Raw genomic sequence first — 16,410 nt, 5'->3', positions numbered from 1 at the left:
GTATTCCCCGCACCTGCTTTGTTTTAGCAATCAAGAATATTTAAGTTGTTGCTATCTTGTTTTGTGTGGACATTGTTGATTGTCATGTCAATGTTCGGATGTACTTTGTGGACGCCGTCTGCTCCACACGCTGTAAGTCTTTGCTGTCGTCCAGCATTCTGTTTTTGTTTACTTTGCAGCCAGTTCAGTTTTAGTTTTGTTCTGCATAGCCTTCCCTAAACTTTAATGCCTTTTCTTAGGGGCACTCACTTTTTGTTTATTTTTGGTTTAAGCGTTAGATACCTTTTTTACCTGCACGCTGCCTCCCGCTGTCGTCTGCATATTGTCATCACGACAAACCATCGTCGTCTCACACATGACGTGTTCCCGACATCCACAAGGCAATTAGCTACCTGCTGCCACCTACTGATATGGACGAGTATTACACGGTTACTCTGCCGAGCTCGAGACAGCACCGACACTCAACAACGGCACATTTGCGGATTACAATGACTGGTTTGCAAAAAATACTTTTAACCCAAATAGGTGAAACTACATATTCTCCCACGACACACCAGACTGTATTTCTATTGACTATTGTGTTGATACTATAAACTGAAAAATAAAAATACTGTTACAGATGATTAGTATCAGCATAAAACACTGATTGGAACATCTTTATTTTGGACTGCCACAAATAGATGTTGACATTATGATGGGACTTTTTTGTGACTCTACCTCGTAATTCCCAGTCTATACAGTAGATGGCAGTGTAACTCTGCTTTAAAACACACCTCACATGCAATGGCCTGCCAGGGATGTGTTGCTAACAATATTTTATAATATATTATAGTATATATGCAATACATCCGGAAAGTATTTACAGCTCTTCACCATTTCCACGTTCTGTTATGTTACAGCCTTATTCCAAAATGTTGGTTTTTCCTCTCAAACAAAGACATCCTGGATGAAAAACCAGGTGCTTCAGAGAGGGGTACTTATGTGCATGGGATTTTTAGGTTTTTAGTTTTAATACATCTGCAAAATGGTAGGCGTGGTGTTCCTGGGATTAAAAGCCTCACCTTTTCTCCTCCAAACATATTGCTGGGTATTGTGACCAAACAGCTCAATTTTTGTTTCATCTGACATCACATGGACAAAGATAAGACCTTCTGGAGGAAAGTTCTGTGGTCGGATGAAACAAAAATGGAGCTGTTCGGCCACAATACTCAGCAATATGTTTGGAGGAGAAAAGGTGAGGCCTTTAATCCCAGGAACCAACCATCAAGCATGGTGGTGGTAGTCTTATGCTCTGGGCCTGTTTTGCTGCCAATAGAACTGGTGCTTTACAGAGAGTAAATGGGACAATAGAAAAAAAGGATTACCTCCAAATTCTTCAGGACAACCTAAAATCATCAGCCCGGAGGTTGGGTCTTGGGCGTAGTTGGGTGTTCCAACAGGACAATGACCCCAAAAACACATCAAAAGTGGTAAAGGAATGGCTAAATCAGGCTAGAATTAAGGTTTTAGAATGGCCTTCCCAAAGTCCTGACTTAAATGTGTGGTCAATGCTGAAGAACCAAGTCCATGTCAGAAAACCAACACATTTAGCTAAACTGTGTCATGATCCATGGCCCCGGATTACGTTTTGTTTAGTCATGTTCTGTTAGTTTTGGACTCCCTTAGTTCCTGTTTTGTGCACTCCTGGGTTTATTTTGGTCACCATGGGTTTCACCTGCCTCTGGTTAGTGTTTGGCCTGTTCACTTGCTGCCGGGCACTAATCAGAGAGCTATTTATTCACGTTGCTCGCCACACTCTGTCTGGCTTCATTGTTTGCCGAATGCAACATTTACGTTGGGTGAATTCCTTGTCTTCTATGCTTCTTGATTCATGTGCTAAGTCTCGCCTTAACTCCCCGTGCCATCGGCACGCGTCTTGTTTTGTTTTTTGTCTGTTTTGATTGACTGTGTATGATTTATGGAGAATAAATGATCTACTACCTTCACACATAGTAGTCCGTCGGCATCCTGGAAGAACGACCCCGCAGTAAGATGCGACCCCCACGTGACAAACTGCACCAATTTTGTCAAGAGGAGTGATCAAAAATTCAAGCAGAAGCTTGTGGATGGCTACCAAAAGTGCCTTATTGCAGTGAAACTTGCCAAAGGACATGTAAGCAAATATTAACATTGCTGCACTGCAAAAAGTCAGTGTTCAAAACAAGAAAAAAAAAATACAAAAATGAGGAGTATTTTATTTGAACTAAGCAAAATTATCTGCCAATAGAACAAGAAAATTTGGCTTGTCAAGACTTTCCAAAACAAGTAAAATTAGCTAACTTCAATGAACCCAAAAATACCTAAAATAAGTATATTCTCACCAGCATCCAAAAGTCCCAAATTATTATTATTATCATTTTTTTTTAATTAATTTATTTATTTATTTTAATCTTTCCTCTCAAACCATTTTCTACCACTTGTTACTCCCATCGATAACGTGACAATGTTAAATGTTGATGAACATCAATGTTAATTGATGCTAAATGACAATAGGGATTAACTCGCTATATATATATATACATACATATATACATATATATATATATATATATATATATATATATATATATATATATATATATATATATATATATATATATATATATATGTGTATATATACATATATACATTGTCTTTATATTCCAGCGAGTTAATCCGTATATATATATATATATATATATATATATATATATATATATATATATATATATATATATATATATATATATATATATATATGTATGTGTGGGAAAAAAAAAATCACAAGACTATTTCATCTCTACAGGCCTGTTTCATGAGGGGGGGTACCCTCAATCATCAGGAGATTTTAATGGGAGCATTCGCATACCATGGTTTATATAGGGCACAGAGTGGGTGGGTACAGGCTGGCCTAGGGGCGTGGTGATTGGCTCATGTGTTACCTAGGAGGTGTTTCCGTCTATGGCGGCATGTTGTTACAATTTCGCTGCGCTTGTTGAGGGATGACAGGTCTGGGCGGTAAATAATAAACAGTTTCTCTTTCAAGCATAGGTTGCATCTTTTATTACCACTATTGTAAGGTGTGCTGGATGCAAGAATTTGCCATGTTATTGAATATTCAACATTATTGTCTTTGAGGTCCCAAATGTGTTTGCTGAGTTCTGTGGTATTTCGCAGGTTTTTGTTCCTGAAAGAAGCCTTGTGATTGTTCCATCTGGTTTTGAATTCCCCCTCGGTTAATCCTACATATGTGTCGGATGTATATATATATATATATGCAGCCCGGCCCAGGGTCACATTTTTTTAACTCAATGCGGCCCACGAGTCAAAAAGTTTGGGGACCCCTGCCCTAAAGGGACATGGGGGAATTTTTTTTTTTTATATAATTTATTTTTTTATTTTTTTTTAGACATGTATCTCGTGCGCACGAGAAATTTTTATAAAGTTATAAAAGAATAAAATTTAAAAAATTATATATTTTTTTTTCTTTTTTTTTTAGACATGTATCTTGTGCGCACGAGATAGTCTCTTGTGCGCACTAGATGCATGACTGCGTGGGGGCGGTGGTCCCTGGTTCCCTGGGCACCACGCCTCCTGTTTGTGGGTTGGGCTCTCGGGGGTGATGGGGCCGTGCTCTGGCTCCCACGCATTCTGGGAGTCGAATGTATTGTACATGCAAATTCACATATGCTCACATACGTACATAGGTACCTACGCTACCACATACATACACAAATACAGTACATATTTACCTACCTAATGTTCGTACATCCACACGCACATTCAATATACAAACATACACATACTGTACATAAACACTCACTGTACAAACACATATACACATTCTGTACATATACATTCACTGTACAAACACATATACACATTCTGTACATATACAAGTACATATGCATACTTACACTCATGCACATAATCACGTTTCATCAAACATATATTAACGTTGTTGCCCTAGGGTAAACTGGGTGTAACACATGGCACACTGACAAAGCTTAACCTATTGTGACTATAACAATCTACAAGGTTAATGTAGGTTGCTTCTCTTTCTCCCCCTCCATTTTTCTGCATTCTTTCGTATCTCAAGTTATCATTACGTATATGTATTGTTGCATTTAAACAACTGTATTGTTGATAATAAAGGTAAATTATTGGTATTGTTCATTATCAATAGCGCTATTTCTATTGGTATTTGTATTGATCCATTTGTAGTGTAATACTGCTCATTGTCATTTCTGTATTTTTTTTTTTTTTTCGCTAACTGCTTATTTGCTATTACTTTTACCATCATATTTGTACATGTCATATTTGCTGATGTTGCTCTATTGTTGTTGTTGTTGTTGTTTTTGTCTCTCTGTCTAATCCCCCTCTTGTCCCCACAATTTCCCCCTCTGTCTTCTTTTTTTTTCTCTTTCTATCCCCTCCTGCTCCGGCCCGGCTGCACTAAATGATAATATAAATACATTTATTAAAGTCAAATACAAATAAGGCAACAAGAGAAGTATCCTACACTTCTCTTTTGTAAAGTCAATCTGAACAGCCGACATGGGCATCTACATCAACTATATGATTTGCCTGAGAAGCTGGACAGGACACAAAAATAAATAAATAAATAAATAAAAATAAAGATACATGATAAAATATTTTTTTTTAAATTAAATTAAAAAAATTATATATATTGTTTTTATAACTTTATAAAAAGTTTCTCGTGCGCACGAGATACATGTTTAAAAAAATAAAAAATAAATAATAAAAAAATAATTTCCCCCCTGTCCCTTTAGGGGCTCTGTAGAAACTCAAGACAGCCATGACATTATGTTCTTTACAAGTGTATGTAAACTTTTGACCATGGCTGAAATGACTATTGATGACTCCAGCGACTTTTCTGGTGTTATAGGACACTTTATGAGACATAATTAGAGATGCTACCTCAGTAGAAGCATTTAAGTCCCATCTTAAAACTCATTTGTATACTCTAGCCTTTAAATAGCCCCCCTGTTAGACCAGTTGATCTGCCGTTTCTTTTCTTTTCTACTCTGCTCCCCTTTTCCTTGAGGGGGGGGGGGGGGGGGGCACAGGTCCGGTGGCCATGGATGAAGTGCTGGCTGTCCAGAGTCAGGACCCGGGGTGGACCGCTCGCCTGTGCATCGGCTGGGAACATCTCTACGCTGCTGACCCGTCTCCGCTCGGGATGGTGTCCTGCTGGCCCCACTATGGACTGGACTCTTACTATTATGTTGGATCCACTATGGACTGGACTCTCACAATATTATGTCAGACCCACTCGACATCCATTGCTTTCGGTCTCCCCTAGAGGGGGGGGGTTACCCACATATGCGGTCATCTCCAAGGTTTCTCATAGTCATTCACATCGACGTCCCACTGGGGTGAGTTTTTCCTTGCCCGTATGTGGGCTTTGTACCGAGGATGTCGTTGTGGCTTGTGCAGCCCTTTGAGACACTTGTGATTTAGGGCTATATAAATAAAGATTGATTGATTGATTGACATGAAACCACTTACTGCTCTTCGTCTTGCCGATTTTGGACGCCCTGCTTTAGACGCTCCACTGCTCATTATGTACTGTTAATGTTAAATAGGCCTAGTGCAGTTCATCAAGTCCTAGCCTGGCCTCACCTGTTTGGCCCTTGAAGGTTTTGTCTCTTCCACCTTGTTGGTCTTCATCTTGGCCAACATCTCCTGACGGTGTTGTCGCACAGCGCTCTCCTTGGGTCCCATCCAGGTGGTGTCCATGCTGGGTATGTGGACCTCGCCCGGGCCCGGCTCGGGCAACATTGCCACCGCTTCATCTGCAGGAGGGAGAGTTGACACAGACACATATCTGTGCTTTATTGAAGGAGGTCTAGGACGTGCTAATTCATTCATTCATATTGTATCCTGCTAAGTTCATTCATTCATGCATTCATATTTTATCCTGCTAAGTGTCAGGGGGTGAGTTGGAGCGTATGGTTCAAGAGTAGTGTTCAGTAGTGCAACCTGTGAAATGGGAAGGGATTCATATGGCCCCATTCCTGGGTGGATCTCGTGGATCATATTGCAATGCAGTCTGCTGAAAATGATGGAAAGTGCCACTCTACCGAACTCTGGACAACTGTTTGATTGTCGGACATTGCGGACAAAGGGTACACTTTATTTTGTAAATCATAAAGTTTTGTATATGATTCCTTTGTATTTGATTTACTTACTTATTATCAGTGTTGGGACTTTGTAACGCGTTACTGTAACACAGTTGCTTTCGGCGGTAAATAGTAATCTAACGCGTTATTTTTTATATTCAGTAACTCAGTTACCGTTACTACATGATGCGTTACTGCGTTATTTTACGTTATGTAGCATCGGCTAGAAACTGAGAAGATATGAGTGTGTTTTATTGGAGCGCTGCGGAAGAGGCGACAAGGAAGAGGCTGTCTGTTTGTATGTGTGTGGGAGGGGGAGTGTCTGTGTTTACTAACAAGAAATGGCGAAGCCCGAAGCCGAGTTTCTTAACATGGAGATACTCTCACTACTTTTCTTTTGTCGACCACAAAGAAAAGAACATTTGAGTTAAATGTAAGTTGTGTCTTGGATCAAAGATCCTATCCTAGCAATTCAAATCTGCTGAAACAGCTACAAAAGTAACATGATTCGACAAAGCTAGTAAAGACACACTTCACCTCCTAAGCAACAGCGGCTGGATTTTAACGAGGCACTGCGCACTGAAGGTACACACACTCTGTCAATTCTCTTATATACTCTTTCATTCTAAACTTCTAGAGTGTTTGATTATCACATCACTCTAAATGTATAGACTATAAAGTTCACAAACATAAAGAGGGATGCTAGTGGGCCAGGCCAATCTTTCCTTATCTCTAAACTAAAACTGGGGAAAAGTGTAGAGTGTTCTGGGCTTCAGACATGATTTTATTTCAGCATTCCTTGAGAGAAAAAAAATGCCTGGTTTGGCTTTGTGTATGTAGTGTGTGCCTTCCTTGGTTTACAGCTATGTTGTTATTATGCTGTTTGTTACTTATGTATGTTATGTTGCAGCTACTTAAAATAGTTTTGTCAATTTGTTCTGGCCTGAAACAAATTGGCCCTTTGAAACATATCTTTGTCTTTGTGTGTTGTATGTAGACCACATTGCTTGGCAGAGTTCAGTGATGCAAATGCATGTCAAGTTGATCAACAGATTGTATTATTCTCCAGTGCAATAACAGTACTGAAATGAAGGCTAAAAAGGGCATTAAAGGGGGCCTTAAAAAAATATATATATATATACTTATCACAATCTCCAGTTTCTCTTTTCAACATGTTCGAAAAGGAGTAGGAAGAAGCAGAGCTTATTTAATCCTACCCCTTTTCTTTTACATAACAGTTGCTAAAACTTTTGTTCACTTCCTGTTCTCAATTTATTCACAATATACTCCATAAGTAATCACAATAAATAAGTAAATAAATAATAATTGGTGAAGTAAGTTACATTTCATATGTTGAGATAAGTAAGATTATTTTGTGAGTGAAAGAATGAAAGAATGGATGAGTTAAATACATTCAGAATGTTTATCATGGTTCTTCTTCTTTGTACTTTGTAAACACTTTAAGTTTGAAGAGTTTCTTGAAGTGGATCATATTAGTACATTGTTTGATTGCTTTGCTTAATCCATTCCATCATTTAATTCCACATACTGATATACTGAAGGTCTTAAGTGTTAAGTGGGGTGCCATGTCATCTGCTGGTGTCGGTCCACTCTGTTCCCTGAGATCCAGGGTCAACGCAGCCGTCTACCAGCAAGTTTTAGAGCACTTCATGCTTCCTGCTGCTGACCTGCTCTATGGAGATGGAGATTTCAAGTTCCAACAGGACTTGGCTTCTGCACACAGCGCAAAATCTACCCGTGCCTGGTTTACGGACCATGGTATTTCTGTTCTAAATTGGCCCGCCAACTCCCCTGACCTTAGCCCCATAGAAAATCTGTGGGGTATTGTGAAAAGGAAGATGCAGAATGCCAGACCCAAAAACGCAGAAGAGTTGAAGGCCACTATCAGAGCAACCTGGGCTCTCATAACACCTGAGCAGTGCCAGAAACTCATCGACTCCATGCCACGCCGCATTAACGCAGTAATTGAGGCAAAAGGAGCTCCAACCAAGTATTGAGTATTGTACATGCTCATATTTTTCATTTTCATACTTTTCAGTTGGCCAACATTTCTAAAAATCCCTTTTTTGTATTAGCCTTAAGTAATATTCTAATTTTGTGACACACGGAATTTTGGATTTTCATTTGTTGCCACTTCAAATCATCAAAATTAAATGAAATAAACATTTGAATGCATCAGTCTGTGTGCAATGAATAAATATAATGTACAAGTTACACCTTTTGAATGCAATTACTGAAATAAATCAAGTTTTTCAAAATATTCTAATTTACTGGCTTTTACCTGTATATACAAACCCCGTTTCCATATGAGTTGGGAAATTGTGTTAGATGTAAATATAAACGGAATACAATGATTTGCAAATCATTTTCAACTCATATTCAGTTGAATATGCTACAAAGACAACATATTTGACGTTCAAACTGATAAACATTTTTTTTTTGCAAATAATCATTAACTTTAGAATTTGATGCCAGCAACATGTCACAAAGAATTTGTGAAAGGTGGCAATAAATACTAAAAAGTTGAGGAATGCTCATCAAACACTTATTTGGAACATCCCACAGGTGTGCAGGCTAATTGGGAACAGGTGGGTGCCATGATTGGGTATAACAACAGCTTCCCAAAAAATGCCCAGTCTTTCATAAGAAAGGATGGGGCGAGGTACACTCATTTGCCCAAAACTACATTAGCAAATAGTCAAACAGTTTAAGAACAACGTTTCTCAAAGTGCAATTGCAAGAAATTTAGGGATTTCAACATCTACGCTCCATAATATCATCAAAAGGTTCAGAGAATCTGGAGAAATCACTCCACGTAAGCGGCATGGCCGGAAACCAACATTGAATGACCGTGACCTTCCATCCCTCAGACGGCACTGGATCAAAAACCGACATCAATCTCCAAAGGATATCACCACATGGGCTCAGGAACACTTCAGAAAACCACTGTCACTAAATACAGTTTGTCGCTACATCTGTAAGTGCAAGTTAAAGCTCTACTATGCAAAGCGAAAGCCATTTATCAACAACATCCAGAAACGCCGCCGGCTTCTCTGGCCCCGAGATCATCTAAGATGGACTCTTGCAAAGTGGAAAAGTGTTCTGTGGTCTGACGAGTCCACATTTCAAATTGTTTTTGGAAATATTCCACATCGTGTCATCCGGACCAAAGGGGAAGCGAACCATCCAGACTGTTATCGACGCAAAGTTGAAAAGCCAGCATCTGTGATGATATGGGGGTGCATTAGTGCCCAAGGCATGGGTAACTTACACATCTGTGAAGGCACCATTAATGCTGAAAGGTACATACAGGTTTTGGAACAACATATGCTGCCATCCAAGCGCCGTCTTTTTCATGGACGCCCCTGTTTATTTCAGCAAGACAATGTCAAGCCACATTCAGCACGTGTTACAACAGCGTGGCTTCGTAAAAAAAGAGTGCGGGTACTTTCCTGGCCCGCCTGCATTCCAGACCTGTCTCCCATCGAAAATGTGTGGCGCATTATGAAGCGTAAAATACGACAGCGGAGACCCCGGACTGTTGAACGACTGAAGCTCTACATAAAACAAGAATGGGAAAGAATTCCACTTTCAAAGCTTCAACAATTAGTTTCCTCAGTTCCCAATCGTTTATTGAGTGTTGTTAAAAGAAAAGGTGATGTAACACAGTGATGAACATGCCCTTTCCCAACTACTTTGGCACACGTTGCAGCCATGAAATTCTAAGTTAATTATTATTTGCAAAAAAAATATAAAGTTTATGAGTTTGTACATCAAATATGTTGTCTTTGTAGTGCATTCAACTGAATATGGGTTGAAAATGATTTGCAAATCATTGTATTCCGTTTATATTTACATCTAACACAATTTCCCAACTCATATGGAAACGGGGTTTGTATATAAGTAACTAAACAGTTACTTTTCACAGTAACACATTACTTTTTGGTGTAAGTAACTGAGTTCATAACTGAATTACTTTTGAAATAAAGTAACTAGTAACTGTAACTAGTTACTGGTTTTCAGTAACTAACCCAACACTGCTTATTATTACCTGTTTATTTACATTATATCAGTTTAAAAATGTACTAAACCACTCCTCCATATGTCGTCAGCTTGATTTTGTATAAACTACCCTGAACTGTGAAATGTGGTGGAAACACAAACCATACACTTCTACAGGAACCTAAAGTTTTAGGCACTAAAGGTTCCAGGAACTTAAAGTTCCTGAACTTTTTCTTGTATTTCTACCCTTCTTGAGACATCAACAAGGAAAAGTAGCTTCTATATGAGGAGGTGTGAACAAGTTAGGACATAAATCATGGTCCCAATACGGAAAACCATTGTATCTAATAGAGAATGTCTCATTTGCACCCCTGGTGGTGAAATCTATCAAAATTAGGGTGGTGCCAAAAAGGAGGGATTTTTCAATTTGACTTTGTGTCGGTTTTAAAAGTGCTCCCCCTCTGGCCAACATATAAAATAACAAGTGTGTGTAAACATTTAAAGTGCTCCCCCTCTGGCCAACATATGTAATAAGTGCGTGTAAGAAATTGAAATGCACCCCCTTTGGCCAAAATTAATTAAAACAAATATATATATATATATGTATACAGGTAAAAGCCAGTAAATTAGAATATTTTGAAAAACTTGATTTATTTCAGTAATTGCATTCAAAAGGTGTAACTTGTACATTATATTTATTCATTGCACACAGACTGATGCATTCAAATGTTTATTTCATTTAATTTTGATGATTTGAAGTGGCAACAAATGAAAATCCAAAATTCCGTGTGTCACAAAATTAGAATATTACTTAAGGCTAATACAAAAAAGGGATTTTTAGAAATGTTGGCCAACTGAAAAGTATGAAAATGAAAAATATGAGCATGTACAATACTCAATACTTGGTTGGAGCTCCTTTTGCCTCAATTACTGCGTTAATGCGGCGTGGCATGGAGTCGATGAGTTTCTGGCACTGCTCAGGTGTTATGAGAGCCCAGGTTGCTCTGATAGTGGCCTTCAACTCTTCTGCGTTTTTGGGTCTGGCATTCTGCATCTTCCTTTTCACAATACCCCACAGATTTTCTATGGGGCTAAGGTCAGGGGAGTTGGCGGGCCAATTTAGAACAGAAATACCATGGTCCGTAAACCACGCACAGGTAGATTTTGCGCTGTGTGCAGGCGCCAAGTCCTGTTGGAACTTGAAATCTCCATCTCCATAGAGCAGGTCAGCAGCAGGAAGCATGAAGTGCTCTAAAACTTGCTGGTAGACGGCTGCGTTGACCCTGGATCTCAGGAAACAGAGTGGACCGACACCAGCTGGACTGCTGCTGAGTGGTTCAAAGTCATGTTTTCTGACGAAAGCAAATTTTGCATTTCCTTTGGAAATCGAGGTCCCAGAGTCTGGAGGAAGACAGGAGAGGCACAGGATCCACGTTGCCTGAAGTCTAGTGTAAAGTTTCCACCATCAGTGATGGTTTGGGGTGCCATGTCATCTGCTGGTGTCGGTCCACTCTGTTTCCTGAGATCCAGGGTCAACGCAGCCGTCTACCAGCAAGTTTTAGAGCACTTCATGCTTCCTGCTGCTGACCTGCTCTATGGAGATGGAGATTTCAAGTTCCAACAGGACTTGGCGCCTGCACACAGCGCAAAATCTACCCGTGCCTGGTTTACGGACCATGGTATTTCTGTTCTAAATTGGCCCGCCAACTCCCCTGACCTTAGCCCCATAGAAAATCTGTGGGGTATTGTGAAAAGGAAGATGCAGAATGCCAGACCCAAAAACGCAGAAGAGTTGAAGGCCACTATCAGAGCAACCTGGGCTCTCATAACACCTGAGCAGTGCCAGAAACTCATCGACTCCATGCCACGCCGCATTAACGCAGTAATTGAGGCAAAAGGAGCTCCAACCAAGTATTGAGTATTGTACATGCTCATATTTTTCATTTTCATACTTTTCAGTTGGCCAACATTTCCAAAAATCCATTTTTTGTATTAGCCTTAAGTAATATTCTAATTTTGTGACACACGGAATTTTGGATTTTCATTTGTTGCCACTTCAAATCATCAAAATTAAATGAAATAAACATTTGAATGCATCAGTCTGTGTGCAATGAATAAATATAATGTACAAGTTACACCTTTTGAATGCAATTACTGAAATAAATCAAGTTTTTCAAAATATTCTAATTTACTGGCTTTTACCTGTATATATATATGTATATATATATATATATATATATATATATATATATATATGTATATAGAGACATATTGTAATGACTTGAAGTAAATAATAAAGATTAAAAACCAATTACAAAAAAAGAATAATAATAACTAAATGCAGTCTTTTTCTCACAATGTGTCGACTTTTTTCTCATAAAATTGGGAACAATTTCTGATATTATTTCTGTTTCTGTAATATTGCAATTAGAGATGTCCGATAATATCGGCCTGCCGATAATATCGGCCGATAAATGCTTTAAAATGTAATATCGGAAATTATTGGTATCGTTTTTTTATTATCGGTATCGGGTTTTTTTGGGGTTTTTTTATTAAATCAACATAAAAAACACAAGATACACTTGCAATTAGTGCACCAACCCAAAAAACCTTCCTCCTCCATTTACACTCATTCACACAAAAGGGTTGTTTCTTTCTGTTATTAATATTCTGGTTCCTACATTATATATCAATATATATCAATACAGTCTGCAAGGGATACAGTCCGTAAGCACACATGATTGTGCGTGCTGCTGGTCCACTAATAGTACTAACCTTTAAAAGTTAATTTTACTCATTTTCATTCATTACTAGTTTCTATGTAACTGTTTTTATATTGTTTTACTTTCTTTTTTATTCAAGAAAATGTTTTTAATTTATTTATCTTATTTTATTTTATAATTTTTTTAAAAAAAGGACCTTATCTTCACCATACCTGGTTGTCCAAATTAGGCATAATAATGTGTTAATTCCACAACTGTATATATCGGTATCGGTTGATATCGGTAATTAAGAGTTGGACAATATCGGAATATCGGATATCGGCAAAAAAAACATTATCGGACATCCCTAATTGCAATATTTTCTTGTGAACTTATTACTTTTTGATATAAAATTATTACGTTTTAATGCAAAATGGTGACATTTGTCACATAAAATTCAGACTTGTATCACTATATTGCCAATGTTGTTGTTGTTCTTGTAAAACAGTGACATTTTTGAGTGAAATTATGACTTTTGTCATCATTTTGCCAAGTAATATTCCAATTATTGTTATAATATTGTAAACATTTTAAATTGTTCTTATAAAATTGGGACTTTTGTTGAGGAAAATTACGACTCTTTTCATAAAATTGCTAAAAAAATGTTAAGCTTTTCTTGTAAAATTGCGACTGTCATTGAGCAAAATTCCAACTTGTATCATAATATTTCACACAAGTTCAGTTTTTATTGTAAATTGTTGACTTGCGTTGAGTAAAATTACGACTTTTATTATAACACTGCCACAATTCTAAGTTTTTCTTGTGAAATTCATACACATTTTTTACAACAAGCTTTTTTATATTTGCATAGTATGTATATATTATTAATGTTGTAAATACACATCTTTATATACCTAGAAAGGGTGGTCCTAAAGAGGTAGGAATTTTTCGGAGATCTCAAGAAGGTAACAAATACAAGAGTGTGTGTGTGTGTGTGGGGGGGGGGGGGGGTGTGTGTGTGTTTTTTTTCTTGTATTTGTACACTTTTTGAAACATCAACAAGGAAAAGTAGCTTCCATATGAGGAGGTGTGAACAAGTTAGGATATAAACCATGGTCCCAATACGGAAAACCATTGCATCTAATAGAGAATGTCTCATTTGCACCCCTAGTGGTGAAATCTATCAAAATTAGGGTGGTTCAAATTGACTGTGTGTCGGTTTTAAAAGTGCTTTCCCTCTAGTCAACATATGAAATAACAAGTGTGTATAAACCTTTGAAGTGCTCCCCCTCTGGCCAACATATGTAATATCAAGTGCGTGTAAGAAATTGAAATGCTCCCCCTTAGGCCAAAATTAATAAAATTAAAATAAAATATATGTATATGGAGACATATTGTAATAACTTGAAATAAATAATGAAGATTAAAAGCCAATTACAAAAAAATTATAGTAATAATTATTAACTAAAAAACTTATTTTTCTCACAATGTGTCGACTTTTTCCTCACAAAATTGGGAACAATTTTTCATATTCTTTCTGTTTCTTTAATATTGCAATATTTTCTTGTGAAATTACTACTTTTTTATGTAAAATTATTACTTTTTAATGCAAAATGGTGACATTTGTCACATAAAATTCTGACTTTTTTCACTATATTGTCATTTTTTTTGTTGTTCTTGTAAAATAGTGACATTTTTTAATTGTATATACTGTAAATACACATGAATGAAATTATGACTTTTGTCATCATTTTGCCAAGTAATATTCCAATTATTGTTATAATATTGTAAACATTTTAAATTGTTCTTATAAAATTGGGACTTTTGTTGAGGAAAATTACGACTCTTTTCATAAAATTGCTAAAAAAATGTTAAGCTTTTCTTGTAAAATTGCGACTGTCATTGAGCAAAATTCCAACTTGTATCATAATATTTCACACAAGTTCAGTTTTTATTGTAAATTGTTGACTTGCGTTGAGTAAAATTACGACTTTTATTATAACACTGCCACAATTCCAAGTTTTTCTTGTGAAATTCATACACATTTTTTTACAACAAGCTTTTTTATATTTGCATAGTATGTATATATTATTAATGTTGTAAATACACATCTTTATATACCTAGAAAGGGTGGTCCTAAAGAGGTAGGAATTTTTCGGAGAGCTCAAGAAGGTAACAAATACAAGAGTGTGTGTGTGTGGGGGGGGGGGTGTTTTTTTTCTTGTATTTGTACACTTTTTGAAACATCAACAAGGAAAAGTAGCTTCCATATGAGGAGGTGTGAACAAGTTAGGACATAAATCATGGTCCCAATACGGAAAACCATTGCATCTAATAGAGAATGTCTCATTTGCACCCCTAGTGGTGAAATCTATCAAAATTAGGGTGGTTCAAATTGACCGTGTGTCGGTTTTAAAAGTGCTTTCCCTCTAGTCAACATATGAAATAACAAGTGTGTATAAACCTTTGAAGTGCTCCCCCTCTGGCCAACATATGTAATATAAAGTGCGTGTAAGAAATTGAAATGCGCCCCCTTTGGCCAAAATTAATAAAATTAAAATAAAATATATGTATATGGAGACATATTGTAATAACTTGAAATAAATAATGAAGATTAAAAGCCAATTACAAAAAAATTATAGTAATAATTATTAACTAAAAAACGTATTTTTCTCACAATGTGTCGACTTTTTCCTCACAAAATTGGGAACAATTTTTCATATTCTTTCTGTTTCTTTAATATTGCAATATTTTCTTGTGAAATTACTACTTTTTTATGTAAAATTATTACTTTTTAATGCAAAATGGTGACATTTGTCACATAAAATTCTGACTTTTTTCACTATATTGTCATTTTTTTTGTTGTTCTTGTAAAATAGTGACATTTTTTAATTGTATATACTGTAAATACACATGAATGAAATTATGACTTTTGTCATCATTTTGCCAAGTAATATTCCAATTATTGTTATAATATTGTAAACATTTTAAATTGTTCTTATAAAATTGGGACTTTTGTTGAGGAAAATTACGACTCTTTTCATAAAATTGCTAAAAAAATGTTAAGCTTTTCTTGTAAAATTGCGACTGTCATTGAGTAAAATTCCAACCTCTATCATAATATCGCACACATGTTCAGTTTTTCTTGTGAAATGTTGACTTGCGTTGAGTAAAATGACGACTTTTATTATAATACTGCCACAATTCTAAGTTTTTCTTGTGAAATTGTAACCTTTTTCTTGTGAAATTCATACTCATTTTTTACAACAAGCTTTTTTATATTTGCATAGTATGTATATATTATTAATGTTGTAAATACAAATCTTTATATATCTAGAACGGGTGGTCCTAAAGAGGTAGGCATTTTTCGGAGGTCTCAAGAAGGTAAGAAATACAAGAATGAAGGGGGGGGGGGTTGCTGGTTGAAATCCAAATCTAGGTTCTGCTGTCCTAGTAATGGTTGTTGTATCCTTGGACATAACACTTCACCAACCTTAATTCCAAACTGTTTTATGGATCTC

The 16,410-nt window shown here is 36.8% G+C and overlaps 1 protein-coding gene across 1 annotated transcript in view; it reads right to left on the bottom strand.

The window, feature by feature from the left end:
• Window positions 1-16,410, bottom strand: part of igfbp2a (insulin-like growth factor binding protein 2a) — a 53,583-nt gene that overhangs the window by 7,469 nt on the left and 29,704 nt on the right. The window contains exon 2 of the mRNA XM_061985325.1: window positions 5,665-5,837. Coding sequence (XP_061841309.1) covers window positions 5,665-5,837 — 173 coding nt within the window. The remainder of the gene's footprint in view (window positions 1-5,664; window positions 5,838-16,410) is intronic.

The sequence above is a fragment of the Nerophis lumbriciformis genome, linkage group LG23 (assembly GCF_033978685.3).
Source record: "Nerophis lumbriciformis linkage group LG23, RoL_Nlum_v2.1, whole genome shotgun sequence".
In the NCBI taxonomy this organism is placed as follows: Eukaryota; Metazoa; Chordata; class Actinopteri; order Syngnathiformes; family Syngnathidae; genus Nerophis; species Nerophis lumbriciformis.
This window is presented reverse-complemented; position numbering and strand designations above follow the sequence as displayed.